Source organism: Leucoraja erinacea, chromosome 7, assembly GCF_028641065.1.
Source record: "Leucoraja erinacea ecotype New England chromosome 7, Leri_hhj_1, whole genome shotgun sequence".
Classification (NCBI taxonomy): Eukaryota; Metazoa; Chordata; class Chondrichthyes; order Rajiformes; family Rajidae; genus Leucoraja; species Leucoraja erinaceus.
This window is the reverse complement of record NC_073383.1, coordinates 6,070,573-6,092,023: the sequence shown is the minus strand read 5'-3', so window position 1 is coordinate 6,092,023 and position 21,451 is coordinate 6,070,573. Positions and strand designations below refer to the sequence as shown.

The window sequence follows — 21,451 nt, the reverse complement described above, 5'->3', positions numbered from 1 at the left end:
AAGGGTGGTGGGTATATGGAATTAGCTGCTGGAGGAGGCAGGAACTATAACAACATTTAAAAGATATTTAGACAGGTACATGGACCAGCAAGGTTCAGAGGGATATGGGCCAAACGTGGGCAGGTAGGACTATTGTAGTTGGGGCATCTTTGTTTTTTAAATCAAAAATATTTATTAAAATATTAATACATGATATATAACACAATAAAACCAAAACAGAACCCACCACCATAATACAAGACAAATGAATATATTAAATAAAATGTTACAATCCTTGTCAAGGATCACGCATTCCCCACCCCCCGCGGTGCCCAGCGGTCCCGGAAATCCCCCAGGGTGCCCGTGGACAGGGCCTAGTCCCTCTCTAACACCGCCCGGGGTAGTTGGTGGGCATTGACGATGTGGGCCGAAGGGCCCGTTTCCAGGCTGTACGACTCTGTGCCTCCGTGAACCAGCTCCCACTTGCCATTGTTGTTCCTCAGATATCCAGTGAGGCCCTGAGTAATATCCGGACCATCGCTGGGCTGGCCAAAGAGAAGATGTTTGTGCAGTTGTTCGAGGCGCAGCTTGAAGCCCCGTACAAAGCGGCGATAAAAAAGGCCAACGTCTATGGTTTGTGCTTCGGCTTTGCCCAGTCCGTCATCTTCCTCGCCAACGCTGCGTCCTACCGCTTTGGTGGTTACCTTGTGGTGGCCGAGAACCTACACTTCAGCATCGTATTCAGGTAAGGTCATAGAGGCACAATACAGAACCAGGACAGGAATAGATCAGGTAGATGCACCAGAGCAGGGGTCGGCCACCTACGGCCCACGGGCCAGATCCGGCCCCAAACCCGAATTCATCCGGCCCCCGGGCATATATTTTTTTACTGAGGACTTCCGTCATCTAAAATCCTAGAACAAACGCAGACAGTGAGGGCGGGAAAACTACGATTAGCTGTGGCGGAAACCGAGTCTGGATAGACTCGGCTTATACTCGCTAGAATTTAGAAGATCGAGGGGGGGATCTTATAGAAACGTACTAAATTCTTAAGGGGTTGGACAGGCTAGATGCAGGAAGATTGGTCCCGATGTTGGGGAAGTCCAGAACAAGGGGTCACAGTTTAAGGATAAAGGAGAAATCTTTTAGGACTGAGATGAGAAAAACATTTTTCACACAGAGAGTGGTGAATCTGTGGAATTCTCTGCCACAGAAGGTAGTTGAGGCCAGTTCATTGGCTATATTTAAGAGGGAGTTAGATGTGGCCCTTGTGGCTAAAGGGATCAGGGGGTATGGGGAGATGGCAGGTCCGGGATACTGAGTTGGATGATCAGCCGTGATCATATTGAATGGCGGTGCAGGCTCGAAGGGCCGAATGGCCTACTCCTGCACCTAATTTCTATGTTTCTAAGGTGGATGCTGAGTGCCGAGTCGTCCAAGACACTTGCACAGAAAAGTACTTCTTCATACAGTACTTTGGCACACCCACATGCCTTATAGAAACATAGACAATAGGTGCAGGAGGAGGCCATTCGGCCCTTCAAGCCAGCACCGCCATTCATTGTGATCATGGCTGATCGTCCCCAATCAATAACCCGTGCCTGCCTTCTCCTCATACCCCTTGATTCTACTAGCCCCTAGAGCTCTATCTAACTCTCTCTTAAATCCATCCAGTGATTTGGCCTCCACTGCCCTCTGTGGCAGGGAATTCCACAATTTCACAACTCTCTGGGTGAAAAAGTTTTTTCTCACCTCAGTCTTTAATGGCCTCCCCTTTATTCTAAGACGGTGGCCCCTGGTTCTGGACTTGACCAACATTGGGAACATTTTTCCTGCATCTAGCTTGTCCAGACCTTTTATAATTTTATATGTTTCTATAAAATACCCCCTCATCCTTCTAAACTCCACACTAACTCCATACATCCCATGCAAGTGTTAGTGTGAACAAGGAGTTCAACAAAGTTTAGTTAGTATGTATTATTATTACCTCCATTTATTCACCATGGCGATAGATGTGACCTGCCATCCGCTCACAGACATGTGTCCTGGCCCCTTTGCAGAACAAGCTTGCCGACCCCTGCACTAGAGGGTGTGAGCTATAGGGAGAGGTTGAGTAGGCTGGGACTCTATTCCTTGAAACGCAGGAGGATGAAGGTTGATCTTATAGAGGTGTACAAAATCATGAGAGGAATAGATCAGGTAGATGCACATTGTATCTTGCCCAGAGCATGGGAATCAAGGACCAGAGGACATAGGTTCAAGGTGAAGGTGAAAAAGATTTCATAGGAACCCGCGAGGCAACCTTTTTCACACAAAGGGTGGTGGGTGTATGGAACGAGCTGGCGAAGGAGGTAATTGTAGCAATATCAGGCAACATTTCTGGAGAACATGGGTAGGCACATGAACATGGTACTATCAATATGTTTAAGAAGCATTTAGACAGGTGCATGGATAGGAATTGGTCTAGGGGTATATGGGCCAAACGCAGGCAGGTGAGGCTAGTGTAGATGGGATATGTTGGCCGGTGTGGGCAAGTTGGGCCGCAGGGCCTGTTTTCATGCTATGACTCTATAACATGTAATCAGGCCCTTCGGCCCAACTCCTCCATGCCCACCAACATGCCCCAGCTAACATAGTCCCATTTGGCAACATTTGCCCCATATCCCTCTAAACCTTAGAAAAAGACACACTGGATTAACTCAGCGGGTCATGCTGGATGACTCAGCGGGTCAGGCAGCAAAAAATATACCCACTACCCTCTGAGCAGAAATGTTGCCCCTCAGGTTCCATCAGTCCATCAAGTCTACTCTGCCATGGCTGATCTATCTTTCTCCACACACCTTAATGTCCTTTTGTTTTGGATTCCCGTACCCTGGGGGTAAAAGACTCTGTGCATTCACCCTATCTATTCCTCTCGTGATTTTGGACACCTCTATAAGATCACCCCTCATCCTCCTGTGCTCCAAGGAATGGAGTCCTAGCCTGCCCAACCTCTCCCTGTAGCTCAGGCCCCCGAGCACTGGCAACATTTTCGTAAATCACCCCTGTAAAAAGGGGGAGAGATAGATCAGCCATGATTGAATGGCAGAGTAGACTTGATGGGGTGAATGAACCTGAGGGGCAACTTTTTCGCTCAGAGGATGGTGGGTATATGGAACTGCCAGAGGAGGTAGTTGAGGCAGGTATTATAACAATGTTTAAAATATAAAGACTTGACGGGGTGAATGGCCTAATTCAGCTCTGATGACTCCCGGTCTGACGGTGTTATTTTACTCCAGGGTGATTTCTGCGATAGTGACAAGCGGCACGGCGCTGGGGCGAGCATCTTCGTACACTCCAGACTACGCCAAGGCCAAAATAGCGGCCGCACGCTTCTTCCAACTGATCGATCGCGCCCCCAAGATCAACATCGACAGCAACGAAGGAGAAAAATGGGTATTGTGGCAGCCTTTCTTTGGTGGGAGGCTGGGCCTTAGTGACAGCACGAGTGTTGCTCTTGTGAACAATGAATTCAGTAACTCTCTATGTGGGAAGGAACTTCGGCCCAACTTGCCCACACCGACCGACATGTCCCAGCTACACTAGTCCCGCCTGCCCGCGTTTGGCTCGTATCCCTCTAATAATTATAATAATAAATTTTATTTGCGGGTGCCTTTCAAAGTCTCAAGGACACCTTACAGAAATTAACAGGAGAGAAAAAACATATTATCGGAGTAAAATAAATAATAAGGACATCACCAATACACAAATTAAAGACAGAATTTGTTCCAAAGACAAAAAAATCAAAAACACAATGTGAAGAGAGAGCAGCGGCAGCTAAACCGCGCCAGCGTCCACTCTCCCTTCCGACAGCCATCTTGGACACAAACTAACATATTCACATTACACACAGAAAAATCATCCCCCCACAATGGTTACCACTGTGGGGGAAGGCACAATGTCCAGTCCCCATCCCCAGTTGTCCCAAAGTCAGGCCTATTGAGGCCTCCGCTATTGCCCGATGTTCCTGGCCGTTCTGGTTGCCCTGTTGTCGGGAGAATGCTGTTGCCCTGGTGTCAGGAGAGTCCTTTCAGCGGCTGGGCCACCTGGAACGGCCGCTTCCTAACGGGACCGCGGCTTCCAAAGCCGACAAGGCCGTGCCGACCCATCTAAACCCATCCTGCCCATGTACCTGTCTAAATATTTCTTAGAAAGACACAGAAAGCTGGAGTAACTCAGCGGGTCAGGCAGCATCTTTTGAGAGAAAGAATAGGCCGACTCCAAGGGTAACTCCATCAGTGGTAACAGTTACGTCGATCAACAAAAGGCAAAAGAGACTTCAGATGCCTCAATGGAAAGAAGAATAAAGCTTTACGTTGCAGCTCAGTTCACGTGACAATAAGCTCAAGTAAACAATCTAGAATGCAAAATGTAACGCCGGAAGTGTTGGCTGGGTTGAGTACCTGGAATATTATTAAACAAGATATGTTTCCACTAGCGGGACCAGGAGAGCCTAGCACCAGAGGGCACAGCCTCAGAATTAAAGGACGTACCTTAAGAAAGGAGATGAGGAGGAACTTCTTTAGCCAGAGGGTGGTGAATCTGTGGAATTCTTTGCCACAGACGGCTGTGGAGGCCAAGTCATTGGATATTTCTAAGGCAGAGAGAGATAGATTCTGGATTAGTACGGGTGTCAGGGGTTATGGGGAGAAGGCTGGAGAATGGGGTTAGGAGGGAGAGATAGATCAGCTGTGATTGAATGGCCTAATTTGCTTTGGCAGCATATCTGGACTGAATGTCTATAACTTATGAACAAGAGTAATGCAGCGGGTTAGGCAGAATCTGTGGAGAACATGGATAGGTGACGTTTCACAGAGTGCTGGAGTAACTCAGCGGGTCAGGCAGCACCTGTGGAGAGCATGGATAGGTGACGTTTCACAGAGTGCTGGAGTAACTCAGCGGGTCAGGCAGCATCTCTGGAGAACATGGATAGGTGACGTTTCACAGAGTGCTGGAGTAACTCAGCGGGTCAGGCAGCATCTGTGGAGAACATGGATAGGTGACGTTTCACAGAGTGCTGGAGTAGCTCAGCGGGTCAGGCAGCAACTCTGGAGAACATGGATAGGTGATGTTTCAGGTCAGGACCCTTCTTCAGTGATTGTGGGGGCAGGACAACGCATGACAGGTGATGGGTAGACACAGTGAAGGGGTTGTTAGTGCAGCCCCCTTCGTTAAGGTGGGCAGGACCAGAAGAGAGTGGAAGCTTCCAGAATACCCAACATTAAAGCAGCACACCCATTCCTCACCCCTCCAGATAACTCCCTCCTCCATGTTCCTGCACATTACTCTGTTCCGACAAGTCTTTAGTTTAGTTTAGAGATACAGCGCGGAAACAAGCCCTTCGGCCCACCGAAGATATACGCCGGTTTAATCCGAAGATAGACACAAAACACTGGAGTAATTCAGCGGGACAGGCAGCATCACTGGAGAGAAGGAAGGAATGGGTGACGTTTCGGGTTGAGATTCTTCTTCAGAATGGTTAGGGAAAAGGGAAACGAGAGATATAGACGGTGATGTAGAGAGATAAAGAACAATGAATGGAAGATATGCAGTAAAGTAATGATGATAAAGGAAGCAGGCTGCTTCTGTCAACCGAGTCCGCGCCGACCAGCGATCCCCGCACACTAACACTATCCTACACATTAGTTTACACTTATACCAAAGCCAATTCACCTACAAACCTGTACGTCTTTGGAGAGTGGGAGGAAACCAGAGATCCCGGGGAAAACCCACGCAAGTTACGGGGAGAACGTACAAACTCCGTACAGACAGAGCCTGCAGTCGATCACAGGTGTCTGGCTCTGTGAGGCAGCAACTGTGTCGCCCCTGTGGTCTCGAAGTGGTGTCGTTCTGCAGGAAGAACCATTCCTGTCTCCACAGATGTCGCCTTTGTGTTGCCAGCATGTTCTGCCTTTATTGCAGGTTTCCAGCAGCTGCAGCTCTTGGCTGCCAGATGTTTCCCGGATCTGAACCATTATTTGTCCCTCTCAGCACCAAACATGCTGCCTGACCTGCTCGGTCCCACCCTCCTCTGTGTGATACTTCCATCATCTGCAGTATTTGAATGTAATGTAAGCACAAAGGTATTTCTTGGAAACGAGGAAGTGCAGATGCCGGGTTACAAAAAAAAAAACTGCTGGCGTAACTCAGCAGGTCAGGCAGCATCTCTGAAGAATTTATGTGGCACGGTGGCGCAGCGGTAGAGTTGCTTTCTTACAGAGACCCAGGTTTTGACAATAGGTGCAGGAGTAAACCATTCGGCCCTTCGAGCCAGCACCGCCATTCAATGTGATCATGGCTGATCATCCCCAATCAGTACCCCGTTCCTGCCTTCTCCCCATATCCTCTGACTCCGCTATCTTTAAGAGCCCTATCTAGCTCTCTCTTGAAAGCATCCAGAGAACCTGCCTCCACCGCCCTCTGAGGCAGAGAATTCCACAGACTCCACTCTCTGTGAGAAAAAGTGTTTCCTCGTCTCCGTTCTAAACTGTGGCCCCTGGTTCTGGACTCCCCCAACATCGGGAACATATTTCCTGCCTCTAGCGTGTCCAAGCCGTTAACAATCTTATATGTTTCAATGAGATCTCCTCTCATCCTTCTAAACTACAGCGTGTACAAGCCCAGCCGCTCCATTCTCTCAGCATATGACAGTCCCGCCATCCCGGAAATTAACCTTGTAAACCTACGCTGCACTCCCTCAATAGCACGAATGTTCTTCCTCAAATTAGGGGACCAAAACTGCACACAATACTCCAGGTGTGGTCTCACTAGGGCTCTGTACAACTGCAGAAGGACCTCTTTGCTCCTATATTTGATTCCTCTTGTTATAAGGGCCAACATACCATTCGCTTTCTTCACTGCCTGCTGTACCTGCATGCTTACTTTCATAGACTGATGTACAATGACCCCCAGATCCCGTTGTAACTTCCCCTTTTCCCAACTTGACGTCATTTAGATAATAATCTGCCTTCCTGTTTTTGCTACCAAAGTGGATAACCTCACATTTATCCACATTAAACTCCATCTGCCATGCATCTGCCCACTCCCCCAACCTGTCCAAGTCATCCTGCATTCTCATAGCATCCTCCTCACAGTTCACACTGCCACCCAGCTTTGTTTGATCCTGACTACGGGTGCTGTCTGTGCAGAGTTTGTACATTCTCCCCGTGATCTGCGTGGGTTTTCTCCAGGTGCTCTGCTTTCCTCCCACACTCCAAAGACGTACAGGATTGTAGGTTAATTGTCTTGGTAAAATTGTAAATAGTGGCGAGTGTAGAAACATAGAAATTAGGTGCAGGAGTAGGCCATTCGGCCCTTCGAGCCTGCACCGCCATTCAATATGATCATGGCTGATCATCCAACTCAGTATCCCGTACCTGCCTTCTCTCCATACCCCCTGATCCGCTTAGCCACAAGGGCCACATCTAACTCCCTCTTAAATATAGCCAATGAACTGGCCTCAACTACCCTCTGTGGCAGAGAATTCCAGAGATTCACCACTCTCTGTGTGAAAAAAGTTTCTTCTCATCTCGGTTTTAAAGGATTTCCCCCTTATCCTTAAGCTGTGACCCCTTGTCCTGGACTTCCCTAACATCGGGAACAATCTTCCTGCATCTAGCCTGTCCAACCCCTTAAGAATTTTGTAAGTTTCTATAAGATCCCCTCTCAATCTTCTAAATTCTAGAGAGTATAAACCAAGTCTATCCAGTCTTTTCTTCATAAGACAGTCCTGACATCCCAGGAATCAATCTGGTGAACCGTCTCTGCACTCCCTCTATGGCAATAATGTCCTTCCTCAGATTTGGAGACCAAAACTGGACGCAATACTCCAGGTGTGGTCTCACCAAGACCCTGTACAACTGCAGTAGAACCTCTCTGCTCCTATACTCAAATCCTTTTGCAATGAAAGCTAACATACCATTCGCTTTCTTTACTGCCTGCTGCACCTGCATGCCTACCTTCAATGACTGGTGTACCATGACACCCAGGTCTCGCTGCCTCCCCCTTTCCCAATCGGCCACCATTTAGATAATAGTCTGCTTTCCTGTTTTTGCCACCAAAATGGATAACCTCACATTTATCCACATTATACTGCATCTGCCAAACATTTGCCCACTCACCCAGCCTATCCAAGTCACCCTGCAGTCTCCTAGCATCCTCTTCACAGCTAACACTGCCCCCCAGCTTAGTGTCATCCGCAAACTTGGAGATATTGCCTTCAATTTCCCTCATCCAGATCATTAATATATATTGTAAATAGCTGGGGTCCCAGTACTGAGCCTTGGGGTACCCCCACTAGTCACTGCCTGTCATTGTGAAAAGGACCCGTTTACTCCTACTCTTTGCTTCCTGTTTGCCAGCCAGTTCTCTATCCACATCAATACTGAACCCCCAATGCCTTGTGCTTTAAGTTTGTATACTAATCTCTTATGTGGGACCTTGTCGAAAGCCTTCTGGAAGTCCAGATACACCACATCCACTGGTTCTCCCCTATCCACGCTACTAGTTACATCCTCGAAAAATTCTATAAGATTCGTCAGACATGATTTACCTTTCGTAAATCCATGCTGGAGAGTGCTCGTGCACGGGGTGATCGCTGGTTGGTCCGGTCTCAGTGGGATGAAGAGCCTGTACCCACGCTGTATCTCTAAAGTCTAAATGGATAGCATGCATAACGAAGCTTTTCACTGTACCTCGGTACAAGTGACAATTATATATTGTCAAAAATAACTTTCTGCCTTCTTTCACCAGAGCAACTTCAGAGGAGACATTAAGTTTGTGGAGTGCACGTTCACCTACCCCACGAGGCCAGATTTCCAGGTACTGAACGGGCTCTCGGTGTCTGTGATGCCCGGGCAGACCCTGGCCTTTGTCGGCAGCAGCGGCTGTGGGAAGAGCACCAGTGTGCAGTTACTGGAGCGCTTCTACGACCCGAACCAGGGACGAGTGGTGAGTGTCCGTCCCCTGCCCCACACCCCTCCTCCCCTGCCCCACACCCCTCCTCCTCTGCCCCACACACCTCCTCCTCTGCCCCCACACACCTCCTCCTCCACCCCCCTCCTCCCCACACCCCTCCTCCCCACTCCACCTCCTCCCTCACACCACTCCTCCCCTGCCCCACACCCCTCCTCCCCCCACCCCTCCTCCCCACACCCCCCTGCCCCCACACACCTCCTCCTCACACCCCCCTCCCCACACCCCTCTGCCCCCACACCTCCTCCTCCTCACACCCTCCTCCCCCTGCCCCCCACCCCCCTCCCCCCTCCTCCCCTGCCCCCCCCTCCCCCTCCTCCCCTGCACCACACCCCTCCTCCCCTGCCCACACCCCTCCTCCCCTGCACCACACCCCTCCTGCCCACACCCCTCCTGCCCCACACCCCTCCTCCCCTGCCCCACACCCCTCCCCCTCCTCACCCCTCCTGCCCTACTGCCCACACCCCTCCTCCCCCACCCCCCCCTCCCTGCCCCCACACCCCCTCCCCTCCTCACCCCTCCTGCCCTGCCCCACACCCCTCCTCCCCACACACCCCTCCTCCCTGCCCCACACCCCTCCCCCTCCTCACCCCTCCTGCCCTGCCCCACACACCCCTCCTCCCCACACCCCCTCCTCCCCACCCCACCACCCCTCCCCCTCCTCACCCCTCCTGCCCTGCCCCCACACCCCCCTCCTCCCCACCCCCTCCTCCCCTGCCCCACCCCACCCCCCTCCCCACCCCTCCTCCCTGCCCCCCACACCCCTCCCCCTCCTCACCCCTCCTGCCCCTGCCCCACACCCCTCCTCCCCCCCCCCTCCTCCCCTGCCCCCACACCCCTCCCCCTCCTCCCCTGCCCCACACCCCCTCCTCCCCATACCACCAACCTCCCCCTCGTCCCACTCATAAATACTTCCTTACTCCACTAACCCCACCACCCCTCCCCACGTGTAAATACTCGCACAAACCCCCTTACACCACCACAGTCTGGTAGTTTGATGTATTATTGGCACGTGTATCGAGGTACAGTGAAACGTTTTCTGTTGCGTGCTATCCAGTCATCGGAAAGATTGCACATGATTAAAGCCGAGCCGTCCGCAGTGTACAGATACAGGATAAAAGGAATATGGTTTAGTGCAATATAAAGTCCAGTAAAGTCCGATTGTAGATAGTCCAAGGGTCACCAATGAGGTGGATAGGTGGTCAGGACTGTTTGCTAGTTGGTGATAGTACAGTTCAGTCGCCTGATCTTTCTTCCCAGCTGTTATCAGGCAACTGAACCATCCAATCACCAACTAGAGAGCGGTCCTGACCTTCCATCTACCTCATTGGTGACCCTCGCACTATCTTTAATCGATGGTAATCATGTATAGTCTATCCACTGACTGGCTGGCAGGCAAACACAAGCTTTTCATTGAACATTGGTACACGTGACAATAAACTAAACTAAACTGCACTAAACTAGACTAAACCAAACTAAACTAAACTAAACTGCACTAAACCAAACTAAACTAAACTAAACTGCACTAAACCAAACTAAACTAAACTGCAATAAACTAAACCAAACCGAACTGCACTAAACTAAACTAAACTAAACTAAACTAAACTGTGCTAAACTAAACTAAACTGTGCTAAACCAAACTAAACTAAACTATGCTAAACCAAACTAAACCAAACTAAACCAAGCCAAACTGCACTAAACTAAGCTGCACTAAACTAAAGTAAACTAAACCAAACTGCACTAAAACGAAACTAAACTAAACTGAACTAAACTAAACTAAAGTAAACTCAACTAAACTAAATTGCACTAATCTAAATTGCACTAAACTGCACTAAATTAAAACTCTTTTCTGTTGTATTATTTCCAGATTATCGATGGCCGCAGCACAACAAACGTAAACACGGCCTTCTTGCGATCGAAGATTGGGATTGTTTCTCAGGAGCCGGTGTTGTTTGACAGCAGCATCGAGGAGAACATTAAATACGGTGACAACAGCCGGCAGGTCAGCATGGACGAGGTCATCGCTGCAGCGAAGAAGGCTCAGCTCCACAGCTTTGTCATGTCCCTGCCAGAGGTATGGCTACTTCCATTCCACATCTCAACGGGGAAGCAGGAAATACTTCATTATCTTGCAAGTTGCAAAGGCAGCTGAAAATCTTGGGAGTTTGTACGTTCTCCCCGTGACCTGCGTGGGTTTTCCCCGGGTGCTCCGGTTTCCTCCCACACTCTAAAGACGCATACGTTTGTAGGTTAATTGGCTTCTGTAAATTGTCCCTGGTTTGTCGGATATGCTAGAGCATGGGGTGATCGCTGGTCGGCGTGGACTCAGTGGGCTGTTGGGTCTTTAAAGTCTAAAGTCAAAAGGGAAGGTATTGGTACTGCAATAAAAAAAGGAACTGCAGATGGAAGTTTATGCCATTGACACAAAATGCAGGGGTAACTCAGCGGGTCAAGCAGCATTTCTGGAGAACATGGATGGAATCTGAAGAATGTCGAGAGAAGCCGCCCCAGCCACTGAGTTACTTCAGAACTTTGTGTCTATTACTGCAAGTAGCTTGCGGCATTTTTGCTGCATGGTTATAGAGTCATAGAGTGATACAGTGTGGAAACAGGCCCAACTTACCCACACCGGCCAACATGTCCCAGCTACACTTGGCCCACCTGCCTGTTAGTACACTAATGTTAAGCGTGGCACAGTGGTGCAGTGGGGAGAGCTGTTGTCTTGCAGTGCAAGGGACCCAGGTTCGATCCTGATGTGTGTGGAGTTTGTATGTTCTCTCTGTGACCGCGTGGTTTCCTCCCACATCCCAAAGACGTGCGGGTTTGTAGGATAATTGGCCCTCTCTAAATTACCCCTAGTGTGTAGGGAGTGGATGAGAAAGTGGGATAACATAGAACTAGTGTGAACGGGTGATCGATAGTTGACGCGGGTTTGATGGGCCGAAGAGCCTGTTTGTTTAGTTTTGATTACTGCCACGTACAGAGGTGCAGCAAAAAGCTCTGTATTTCTAAACTAAACTAAACTAAACCAACCCAAACTAAACTAAGGTCTCGAACCAAAACGTCACACATTCCTTCTCTCCAGAGATGATGTCTGTCCCGCTGAGTTACACCAGCATTTTGTGTTTATCTTTGATTTTAACCTAAATTAATCTAAACTAAACTCATCTAAACTAAACTAAACCCAAGCCAACTAAACTAACCCAAACTAACCCAAACTAAACTACATTAAATAAATGTACCTACCCCAATAAGAAGGCTGTGGATTGAATTGACTTTAATGAGCAGATGGGATTTTCTTTCCACTCCCAACCGAGAAACAGTGCCGCCATCCTCAGTGGGAGTTGGTCGGGAATTCTGTGCCCTTGTCTCTGGGACCGCAGTCAGAGGCCAGAGTGTAGACAGCTGATCCAGGCCGTTACAGAGCAATGATGCGCCTCAGTGATTCTGAACCAACAACGGGGAGAAATCGCAACTTACCGCTCTTGATTATTTACGTTCATAAGTGATAGGAGCAGAATTAGGCCGTTCGGCCCATCAAATCGCCTGCCAACCGTGTCAGAAAGGAGCATATTTCACTGATGTAACACCTCCACAAGTTTCAGATCACATCGGTACGCCCTTGTGAATTTGTGTTGTCGCTTTTACAATAATCTTCCATTACTTGATGCACCAGGCTCGTGTTAATATACACACATTTCATATGTTCATAAGTCATAGGAGCAGAATGAGGCCATTCCATCGAGTCTACTCTGCCATTCAATCATGGCTGATCTATCTTTCCCTCTCAAGCCCATTCTCCTGCCTTCTACACATAAACCCCTGACACCCGTACTAATCAAGAATCCGTCAATCTCCACTTTAAAAATACCCAATGACTTGGCCTCCAGCGCCATCTGTGGCAATGAATTCCACAGATTCACCACCCTCTGGCTAAAGAAATTCCTCCTCACCTATTTCCAAAGTTACGCCCTTTTATTCTGAGGCTGTGTGCCCTCTGGTTATTGTTGAACTCAGTGAAATGTACTTGTGTGGCAACATGTAGAAGCAAGGAATTGCAGGTGCTGGTTTACACAAAAGGACACAAAGCGTTGGAGTAACTCAGTGGGTCAGACAAACCTGTTGGGGTCTTGGGCTGGAATGGACTCAGGCTCATCTATTGCGCGTCGGAGAGCAAGTCATAGTCAATGGTTGGGTCTACTTCAACACAAAGTACTGGAAGGAGTCAACAAGTCAGGCAGCATCAGTGGAGCGAATGGACAAGTGACTTTGAAGTGCTCCCCCCTCTCTTTAACAGCTCCCATTTCCCTCTTATCCCACGTCTTTCCCCTCTACCCTCTGTCCCCTTCCACCCACATCCCTCCCTCCAGCTGTACCTTTCACTCCTCCTCTTCTCTCCTTACCTGACACCATTTTGTCTCCTTTTCACCTCCAGCCTTTGTCACTTACTCCACCGATCACCGCCCTCACCTGTATCCACCCATTACTCGTCAGGCTTTGTCCCGCCCCCACCTCTCATTTCCTGCTTTCACCCCCCTACTCAGTACTCTTCCAGTCTGAAGAAGGGTCCAGACCTGAACCGCCACCTGTCCATTCCCTCCACAGATGCTGCCTGACCTGCCGGGTTCCTCCTTCTATGTGGAGTTTGCATGTTCATTGTGTTTTGCTGACCATGAGGTTCTGTCGTCCTCTCTCTCTCTCTCTCTCCGTTAGAAATACGGCACCAGGGTTGGGGCCCAGGGCTCGCAGTTGTCCCGTGGGCAGAAGCAGCGTATTGCCATCGCACGAGCCATCGTCCGTGACCCAAAGATCCTGCTCCTGGATGAGGCCACGTCTGCGCTCGATACAGAGAGTGAAAAGGTAACCGGCAAACAAAGTAGCAAGTTGGTTGGGTAAAGGGTTCCCCTTTTACCCAGGGTAGGGGCATCAAAAACAAAAGGACAACCAGTCATTGAAAGTAGGCATGCAGGTGCAGCAGGCAGTGAAGAAAGCGAATGGTATGTTAGCATTCATAGCAAAAGGATTTGAGTATAAGAGCAGGGAGGATCTACTGCAGTTGTACAGGGTCTTGGTGAGACCACACCTGGAGTATTGCGTACAGTTTTGGTCTCCTAATCTGAGGAAGGACATTCTTGCCATAGAGGGAGTACAGAGAAGGTTCACCAGACTGATTCCAGGGATGGCAGGACTTTCATCTGAAGAAAGACTGGATAGACTCGGCTTGTACTCGCTAGAATTTAGAAGATTGAGGGGGGATTTTATAGAAACTAAATTCTTAAGGGGTTGGACATGCTAGATGCAGGAAGATTGTTCCCGATGTTGGGGAAGTCCAGAACAAGGGGTCACAGTTTAAGGATAAAGGGGAAGTCTTTTAGGACCGAGATGAGAAAAACATTTTTCACACAGAGAGTGGTGAATCTCTGGAATTCTCTGCCACAGAAGGTAGTTGAGGCCAGTTCATTAGCTATATTTAAGAGGGAGTTAGATGTGGCCCTTGTGGCTAAAGGGTTCAGGGGGTATGGAGAGAAGGCAGGTTCAGGGTATTGAGTTGGATGATCAGCCATGATCATATTGAATGGCGGTGCAGGCTCGAAGGGCCGAATGGCCTACTCCTGCACCTATTTTCTATGTGTTTAACGTGAGAGGGGCAAGATTCACTAGGGCAATATACCACAAGGACCAAGGTAACAATATGTACAAAAGAACGAAGAGTTATATGATTTGGAACTGCACGGTGACCCAGCGGTAGAGTTGCTGCCTCCCAGAGGCAAAGATCTGGGTTCAATCCTGACTACGGGTGCCGTCTGTACAGAGTTTGTACATTCTCCCCGTGACCCGCGTGGGCTTTCTCCGGGGGTTCTGGTTTCCTCCCACACTCCAAAATGATCAAAAACTATAACTATGGTAGACACAAATGCTGGAGGAACTCAGCGGGTGAGGCAGCATCTATGGAGAGAAGGAGCAGGCATCTCGGGTCGAGACCCTTCTTCAGTATAATGGGTCTATAAAACTAACTACATCTTTTATCTTTAAACCGTCTATCGCCGAAAATACGTTCCTCGAAATGTGACCTTCTCCACACTCACACCTTTTGACCATTTAATTTTCATTCTCCTTGTGTGACTCCCCTTTCCTGGGACCCCCACTGTAAATACACATTGTTTGGTGCAGAGTTAGAGTTGACCCCACTCCTCCATGATACCCCATCTAACCCTGTCGCATTTGCCCGCAGTTATAGACAATAGACAATAGGTGCAGGAGTAGGCCATTCGGCCCTTCGAGCCAGCATCGCCATTCAATGTGATCATGGCTGATCATCCCCAATCAGTACCCCGTTCCTGCCTTCTCCCCATATCCTCTGACTCCGCTATTTTTAAGAGCCCTATCTAGCTCTCTCTTGAAAGCATCCAGAGAACCTGCCTCCACCGCCCTCTGAGGCAGAGAATTCCACAGACTCACCACTCTCTGTGAAAAAAAGTGTTTCCTTGTCTCCGTTCTAAATGGCTTACTCCTTATTCTTCAACTGTGGCCCCTGGTTCTGGACCCCCCAACATTGGGAACACATTTCCTGCCTCTAGTGTGTCCAAGTCCTTAATAATCTTATATGTATCAATGAGATACCCTCTCATCCTTCTAAACTACAAGCCCAGCCGCTCCATTCTCTCAGCATATGACAGTCCCGCCATCCCGGGAATTGACCTTGTAAACCTACGCTGCACTCCCTCAATAGCAAGAATGTCCTTCCTCAAATTAGGGAACCTAAACTGCACACAATACTCCAGGTGTGGTCTCACTAGGGCTCTGTACAACTGCAGAAGGATCTAAATTCCCTAAATAAATGGCCTAAATTCCTCTAAACCAATCCTTCAAAATCATTAAATGTTGTTATAGTCCCAGCCTCATCTACCTCCTCTGGCAGCACATTCCATACACCTTCTGTGTGAAAACGTTACCCCTCGGGTTCCTATTAAATCTCATTCCCGCTCACCTTAAACCTATGTTCCCTGGTTCTTGGTAAACTTTGACAGCCTTCCTTGCAGTCGGCGAACCCAGCAATCTTTGTGTCATCTGAAAACTTATTAACCAACCCCGACTGTGTTTTTGTGCGAGTTATTAATATATATTACAAATGGTAGAGATTCCAGCACAGATCCCTGCAGAGCTTGGCTTTATTGATAGTTGGTGTGCAGGTACAGCAGGCAATGAAGAAAGCTAATGGAATGTGGGCCTTCATAACAAGAGGGTTTCAGTATAGGAGTAGAGAGGTTCTTCTGCAGTTGTATAGGGGTCTGGTAAGACCACATCTGGAGTATTGTGTACAGTTTTAGTCTCCGAATTTGAGGAAGGACATCCTTGTGATTGAGGCAGTGCAGCGTAGGTTCACGAGATTGATCCCTGGGATGGCGGGACTGTCATATGAGGAAAGATTGAAAAGACCAGGCTTGTATTCACTGGAGTTTAGAAGGTGAGGGGGGATTTTATAGAAACATATAAAATTATAAAAGGACTGGACAAGCTAGATGCAGGAGAAATGTTCCCAGTGTTGGGCGAGTCCAGAACCAGGGGCCACACACAGTCTTAGAATAAAGGGGAGGCCATTTAAGACTGAGGTGAGAAAAAACATTTTCACCCAGAGAGTTGTGAATTTGTGAAATTCCCTGCCACAGAGGGCAGTGGAGGACAAGTCACTGGATTGATTTAAGAGAGAGTTAGATAGAGCAATAGGGGCTAGTGGAATCAAGGAATATGGGGAGAAGGCAGGCACGGGTTATTGATAGGGGACGATCAGCCATGATCACAATGAATGGCGGTGCTGGCTCGAAGGGCCAAATGACCTCCTCCTGCACCTATTGTCTATGTGTCTATCTATGTAACTCCACTGGTCGCAGCCCTCCCCCAGTATAACATCCTTCCACCACGGCCTTCTCTGCCTTTGTCAGCAATGCACAGTGTTGTATTGCCAACTAAGGTACAAAAGTGAATTATTTTAAAGTGTAATATTTAATATTTTAATCATACTGCATGGAAACAGGCCCTTCAGCCCAACTCGCCCATGCCAAGCATGATGCCCTATCTATGCTAGTCCCATTTGCCCGCGTTTGGCCCATATCCCTCTAAATCTTAGATAAACACGAAAAGCAGGAGCAACTCAGCAGGTCAGGCAGCATCGCTGGAAAAAAGGAATTCAGATGTCTGAAGAAGGGTCTCGACCCAAAGCGTCACCCTTTCCTTCTCTCCAGAGATGCTGCCTGTCTCGCTGAGTTACTCCAGCTTTTTGTGTCTATCTTCGGTTCAAACCAGATGTGCAGTTCCTGCCCACTCACAAGGTGCAAAGGTTGTCTGTGAAAAGTTGAATGTGTTCTCTTGAGTTTAGATTGTCCAGGATGCTCTAGATGAAGCCAGGAAGGGACGGACTTGTATTGTCATCGCACACCGGCTGTCGACTATTCAGAACTCGGATATCATTGCGGTCATGTCTCGAGGAATCATTATTGAACAAGGATCTCACGGGAATCTCATGGCGGCTAAAGGGGCTTACTATAAACTTGTCACGACTGGAGCCCCCATCAGCTAAATAACGTCAAAGCAAATCCACAATCTTTATTCAACCACTTCATAAGACCATAGTGACGGGGGCAGAATTAGGCCATTCGGCCCATCAAGTCTACTCTGCCATTCAATCATGGCTGATCTATCTCTCCTTCCTAACCCCATTCTCCCACTCAAATGCCCCTTGCTCAAATGCCCTTTCAAATCTTGTCACTACTCCAGTTTTCTTCTCCATAAAGTCCATGGATGTTAAATGCTGCAACATATGTTGTACATTTTTTTTAATGTCTGTTTATCTTTAAGTAGAATTTCTTTGTACATTTTGTCAGAACTTTAAAAATCTAGCAACACAATAATTGAGCTGCTCGCATGAGTCAGTAAAATAGTTTTGTTTCTCCATAACTAACGCTTTCTAACTTAACTGGAATTAAATATGACAGTTGATAATTGTTTGAAGCATTTCAATGACACAGAACAAATTACAAACATACCTCAAGTAATACCTCAAATAATGAGTTTTGTCAAAGTTTTATGAAACTAAAATAAAAAAACAGTAGACCATTGTCCAAACTTGCCGAGTTGTCAGTGTTTATTTCTCTGATTTTATGACTATCTATTCCACCTTTTGCCAAAGGTTTATGCAGACTTGGGCCGGATACAATATTTGCGGCACAGTGGCGAAGCTGGCAGAGTTGCTGCCTCACACACTGGGTTTGATCCTAACTACAGAGGCTGTCTGTGTGTGGAGTTTGCATGTTCTCCCAGTGACCTCGTGGGTTTCCTCCTGGTGCTCCGGTTTCTTCACACGTCCCAAAGACGTGCGGGTTTGTAGGTTAATTGGCCCTCTGTAAATTGCCCATCAGTGTGTAGAGAGTGGAATAGAACTAGTGTGGATGGGTGATCGATGGTCGGCGTGGACTTGGTGGGCCGCAGGGCCTGTTTCTGTGCTGTATCTCTAAATTACAAAACAACACTAATAATAATAATAATAATAATAATAATCAATTTTATTTATGGGCGCCTTTCAAGAGTCTCAAGAACACCTTACAAAAATTTAGCAAGTAGAGGAAAAACATGTAAGGGTAATGAAATAAATAGTAGAGACATGACTAGTATACAAATTAAAGACAGAATTCAATTCAAAACACAATATGAGGCAATTCATGCTCAGATGAAAAGGGAGGGGGACGTGGGGCTAAGGATGGGCAGAGGTGAAGAGATGGGTCTTGAGGCGGGACTGGAAGATGGTGAGGGACACGGAATTGCGGATCAGTTGGGGGAGGGAGTTCCAGAGCCTGGGAGCTGCCCTGGAGAAGGCTCTATCCCCAAAACTGCGGAGGTTGGACTTGTGGATGGAGAGGAGACCGGCAGATGTGGATCTGAGGGACCGTGAGGGTTAGTAGGGGGAGAGGAGGTCAGTGAGATATGGGGGGGGCAGATGGTGGAGGGCTTTGTAGGTGAGGACCAGGATTTTGTAGGTGATCCGGTGGGAGATGGGAAGCCAGTGAAGTTGTTTGAGGATTGGAGTGATATGATGCCAGGATTTGGTGTGGGTGATGAGTCGGGCGGCTGTGTTCTGGGCCAGTTGGAGTCGGTAGATGTAGGTGGAGCTGATGCCAAGGAGAAGTGAGTTACAATAGTCCAGTCGGGAGGAGATGAAGGCATGGATGAGTCTTTCAGCAGCGGGAGGTGTGAGAGAGGGTCTGAGTTTGGCGATGTTGCGGAGATGAAAGAAGGAGGTTTTAATGACATGGCGGATGTGAGGCTCAAGAGAGAGGGTGGAATCAAAGATCACCACTTCCATGGTCCCCACAGGTACAATCCCAGGCACTCTCCTCTTATAGAGTCTTATAACTTGGTCACAGGGCCTTCAGCCCAACCTGACTATGCCAACCAAGATGCCCCAATCTACACTAGTCCCACCTACCTGTGTTTGGCTCGTAGCCCTCTCAGCCTATCCTACCCATGCATCTGTCTAAATGTTTTTAAAGCCTTGTGATAGTACCTGCCTCTTCCTCATCCCGATCCTCCTCTGTGTTCTGTCACCTGGAGCCAAGAGGCAAGAGAGTTTAGTGGCCAGATGTGAAGGCAATAGTACAGAGATTCTTACTTGCTGCAGTTTAACAGGCCCATAAACGCAACAAATGCACTGATAAATATACAATCAATAATTCATTAATTAATTCATTATCGTTGAAAGTAATTAGCGATGCAGTGGTGCTAGTTTCCAACGGGAACGGTGACGGACGCAGCACACATCTCAGTCCTCCATCCCTGCGGACATCCGCCGCTGGAAGTATAGAATTTTGGTGTGTGTGTGCTTTATCATCATTAACAACCATATAACCATATAACAATTACAGCACAGAAACAGGCCATCTCGGCCCTTCAAGTCCGTGCCATCATTCCTTACAATGCTATGTACGACAGTGATCGCAACCTCTACTGAAGTGTGGATGGCCGATGGCTCGCTAGGAGCTCATCCGCCCTTTGACAGGTCTCGTTTTTGGCGTGTGTGGACGTGGCGCCGACGGACGAGAAACCGAAGCAAAGAAGTGGAAGCCAAATATCCGACTGGAAACAAAGCCGTACTAAGCAACTAAGCAAAAGGTGGGACGCCTAAAAGCAAACTCACCGAATGGCCGCTCTGCCGAAACACCACCTACCCAAAAGGAAGGAGATTGAGAACCTCGTGTCGTGGTGTCGAGACAACAACCTTTCTCTCAATGTCAGCATGACAAAGGAGATAGTGATGGACTTCAGGTAGTCGGAACACATACCCCAGTATACATTGACAGCACCATGGTAGATATGGTTGAAAACTTCAAGTTATTAGTAGATATCACCAGTGACATATCCCGGACTATCCATATGTGTCTTTTTACAATACTACACACAATAATGTGACAAAGGGGTCCAATTCCAAATTCCGTCAAAAAAGTTGACAAGTATTTTATTGGGTTCATGACTAACATAGTATCAACAAAAAATATAAGAAAAGATAGCATATTGAAGGCAGGTTTCCGAAAATGGCATCAGAATACACTTTGTGTAACAGTTGTCGCGTGGTGTCCACCAGTGACAACTGGGATTAGAGCGGCCTTTCCTGGAGACCGGCCCAGAACTTCAGCAGCAGGCGCGGACTTCCATCGTGGAGCCAGAAGAAAGGCTCCGACCGCCGGCCTGCTGATTTTAACATCATGAAGCCACGGTCTGCGGAGCTTCTAGCTGCGGGTGTGGAGCGGACTTTACCAGCCAGGGATCCCTTGCCGGGGATCGCCGGAGAAGAGCTCCGACTGCTAGCCTGCCTGTGGCCTATAACATCGAGAACCGCGGTATCCAGTAAGAAAGTGGCCGATTCGAGCACTCTAAGTGTGTTCCATCCATCCCGACATCGGAGCTTCGATCATCCCAACGAGAGTGCCTGTACATCGGGCCGTCCATAGTGGCGACTACGGAGGGTCAAGGCCCCAAATACGAGAGAACAAAAGGAGGACTGACTGAACTTTATTGCCTTCCATCACAGTGATCACTCTGGTGGACGTCTATGTTAAGTTCTATCGTTTTTTTGTTGTGTTGCGTTCTTTTAATTATATGGTTGCATAGTAACTTACATATCACTGTACCTTAATTGGTGCATGTGACAATAAATGTGAATCTGAATCTGATTCTGAATCTGAATTTGAATACCACATGGAACATTAAAATTGCAAACACTGTTTCCACTTCATTCACCTGATCATGTAGTAGAATACTGCATCTGTCTGAGTGGACCCTGCAACGCGCGTTATACATCATACACACAAACGTACGTTGCGGTGGACACTAAAAGGTTTGTTGTCCCAGAAAACAAATGTTACACAATTAGCGACAACCAAACATTTTCACCAATGTGATCTAAATGGTACAT

The 21,451-nt window shown here is 48.2% G+C and overlaps 1 protein-coding gene across 4 annotated transcripts in view; it reads left to right on the top strand.

Moving 5' to 3' along the window:
- LOC129698590 (bile salt export pump-like) overlaps positions 1-18,111 on the top strand; it is an 82,925-nt gene extending 64,814 nt beyond the window's left edge. For all 4 annotated transcript variants that reach the window (XM_055637693.1, XM_055637695.1, XM_055637692.1 and 1 more), the window contains 6 exons: positions 483-724; positions 3,258-3,414; positions 8,770-8,967; positions 10,859-11,065; positions 13,705-13,851; positions 17,366-18,111. In XM_055637693.1, the coding sequence (XP_055493668.1) occupies positions 483-724; positions 3,258-3,414; positions 8,770-8,967; positions 10,859-11,065; positions 13,705-13,851; positions 17,366-17,566 (1,152 nt within the window). In that variant the 3' untranslated portion in view covers positions 17,567-18,111. The remainder of the gene's footprint in view (positions 1-482; positions 725-3,257; positions 3,415-8,769; positions 8,968-10,858; positions 11,066-13,704; positions 13,852-17,365) is intronic.
- Positions 18,112-21,451: the final 3,340 nt, after the last annotated feature.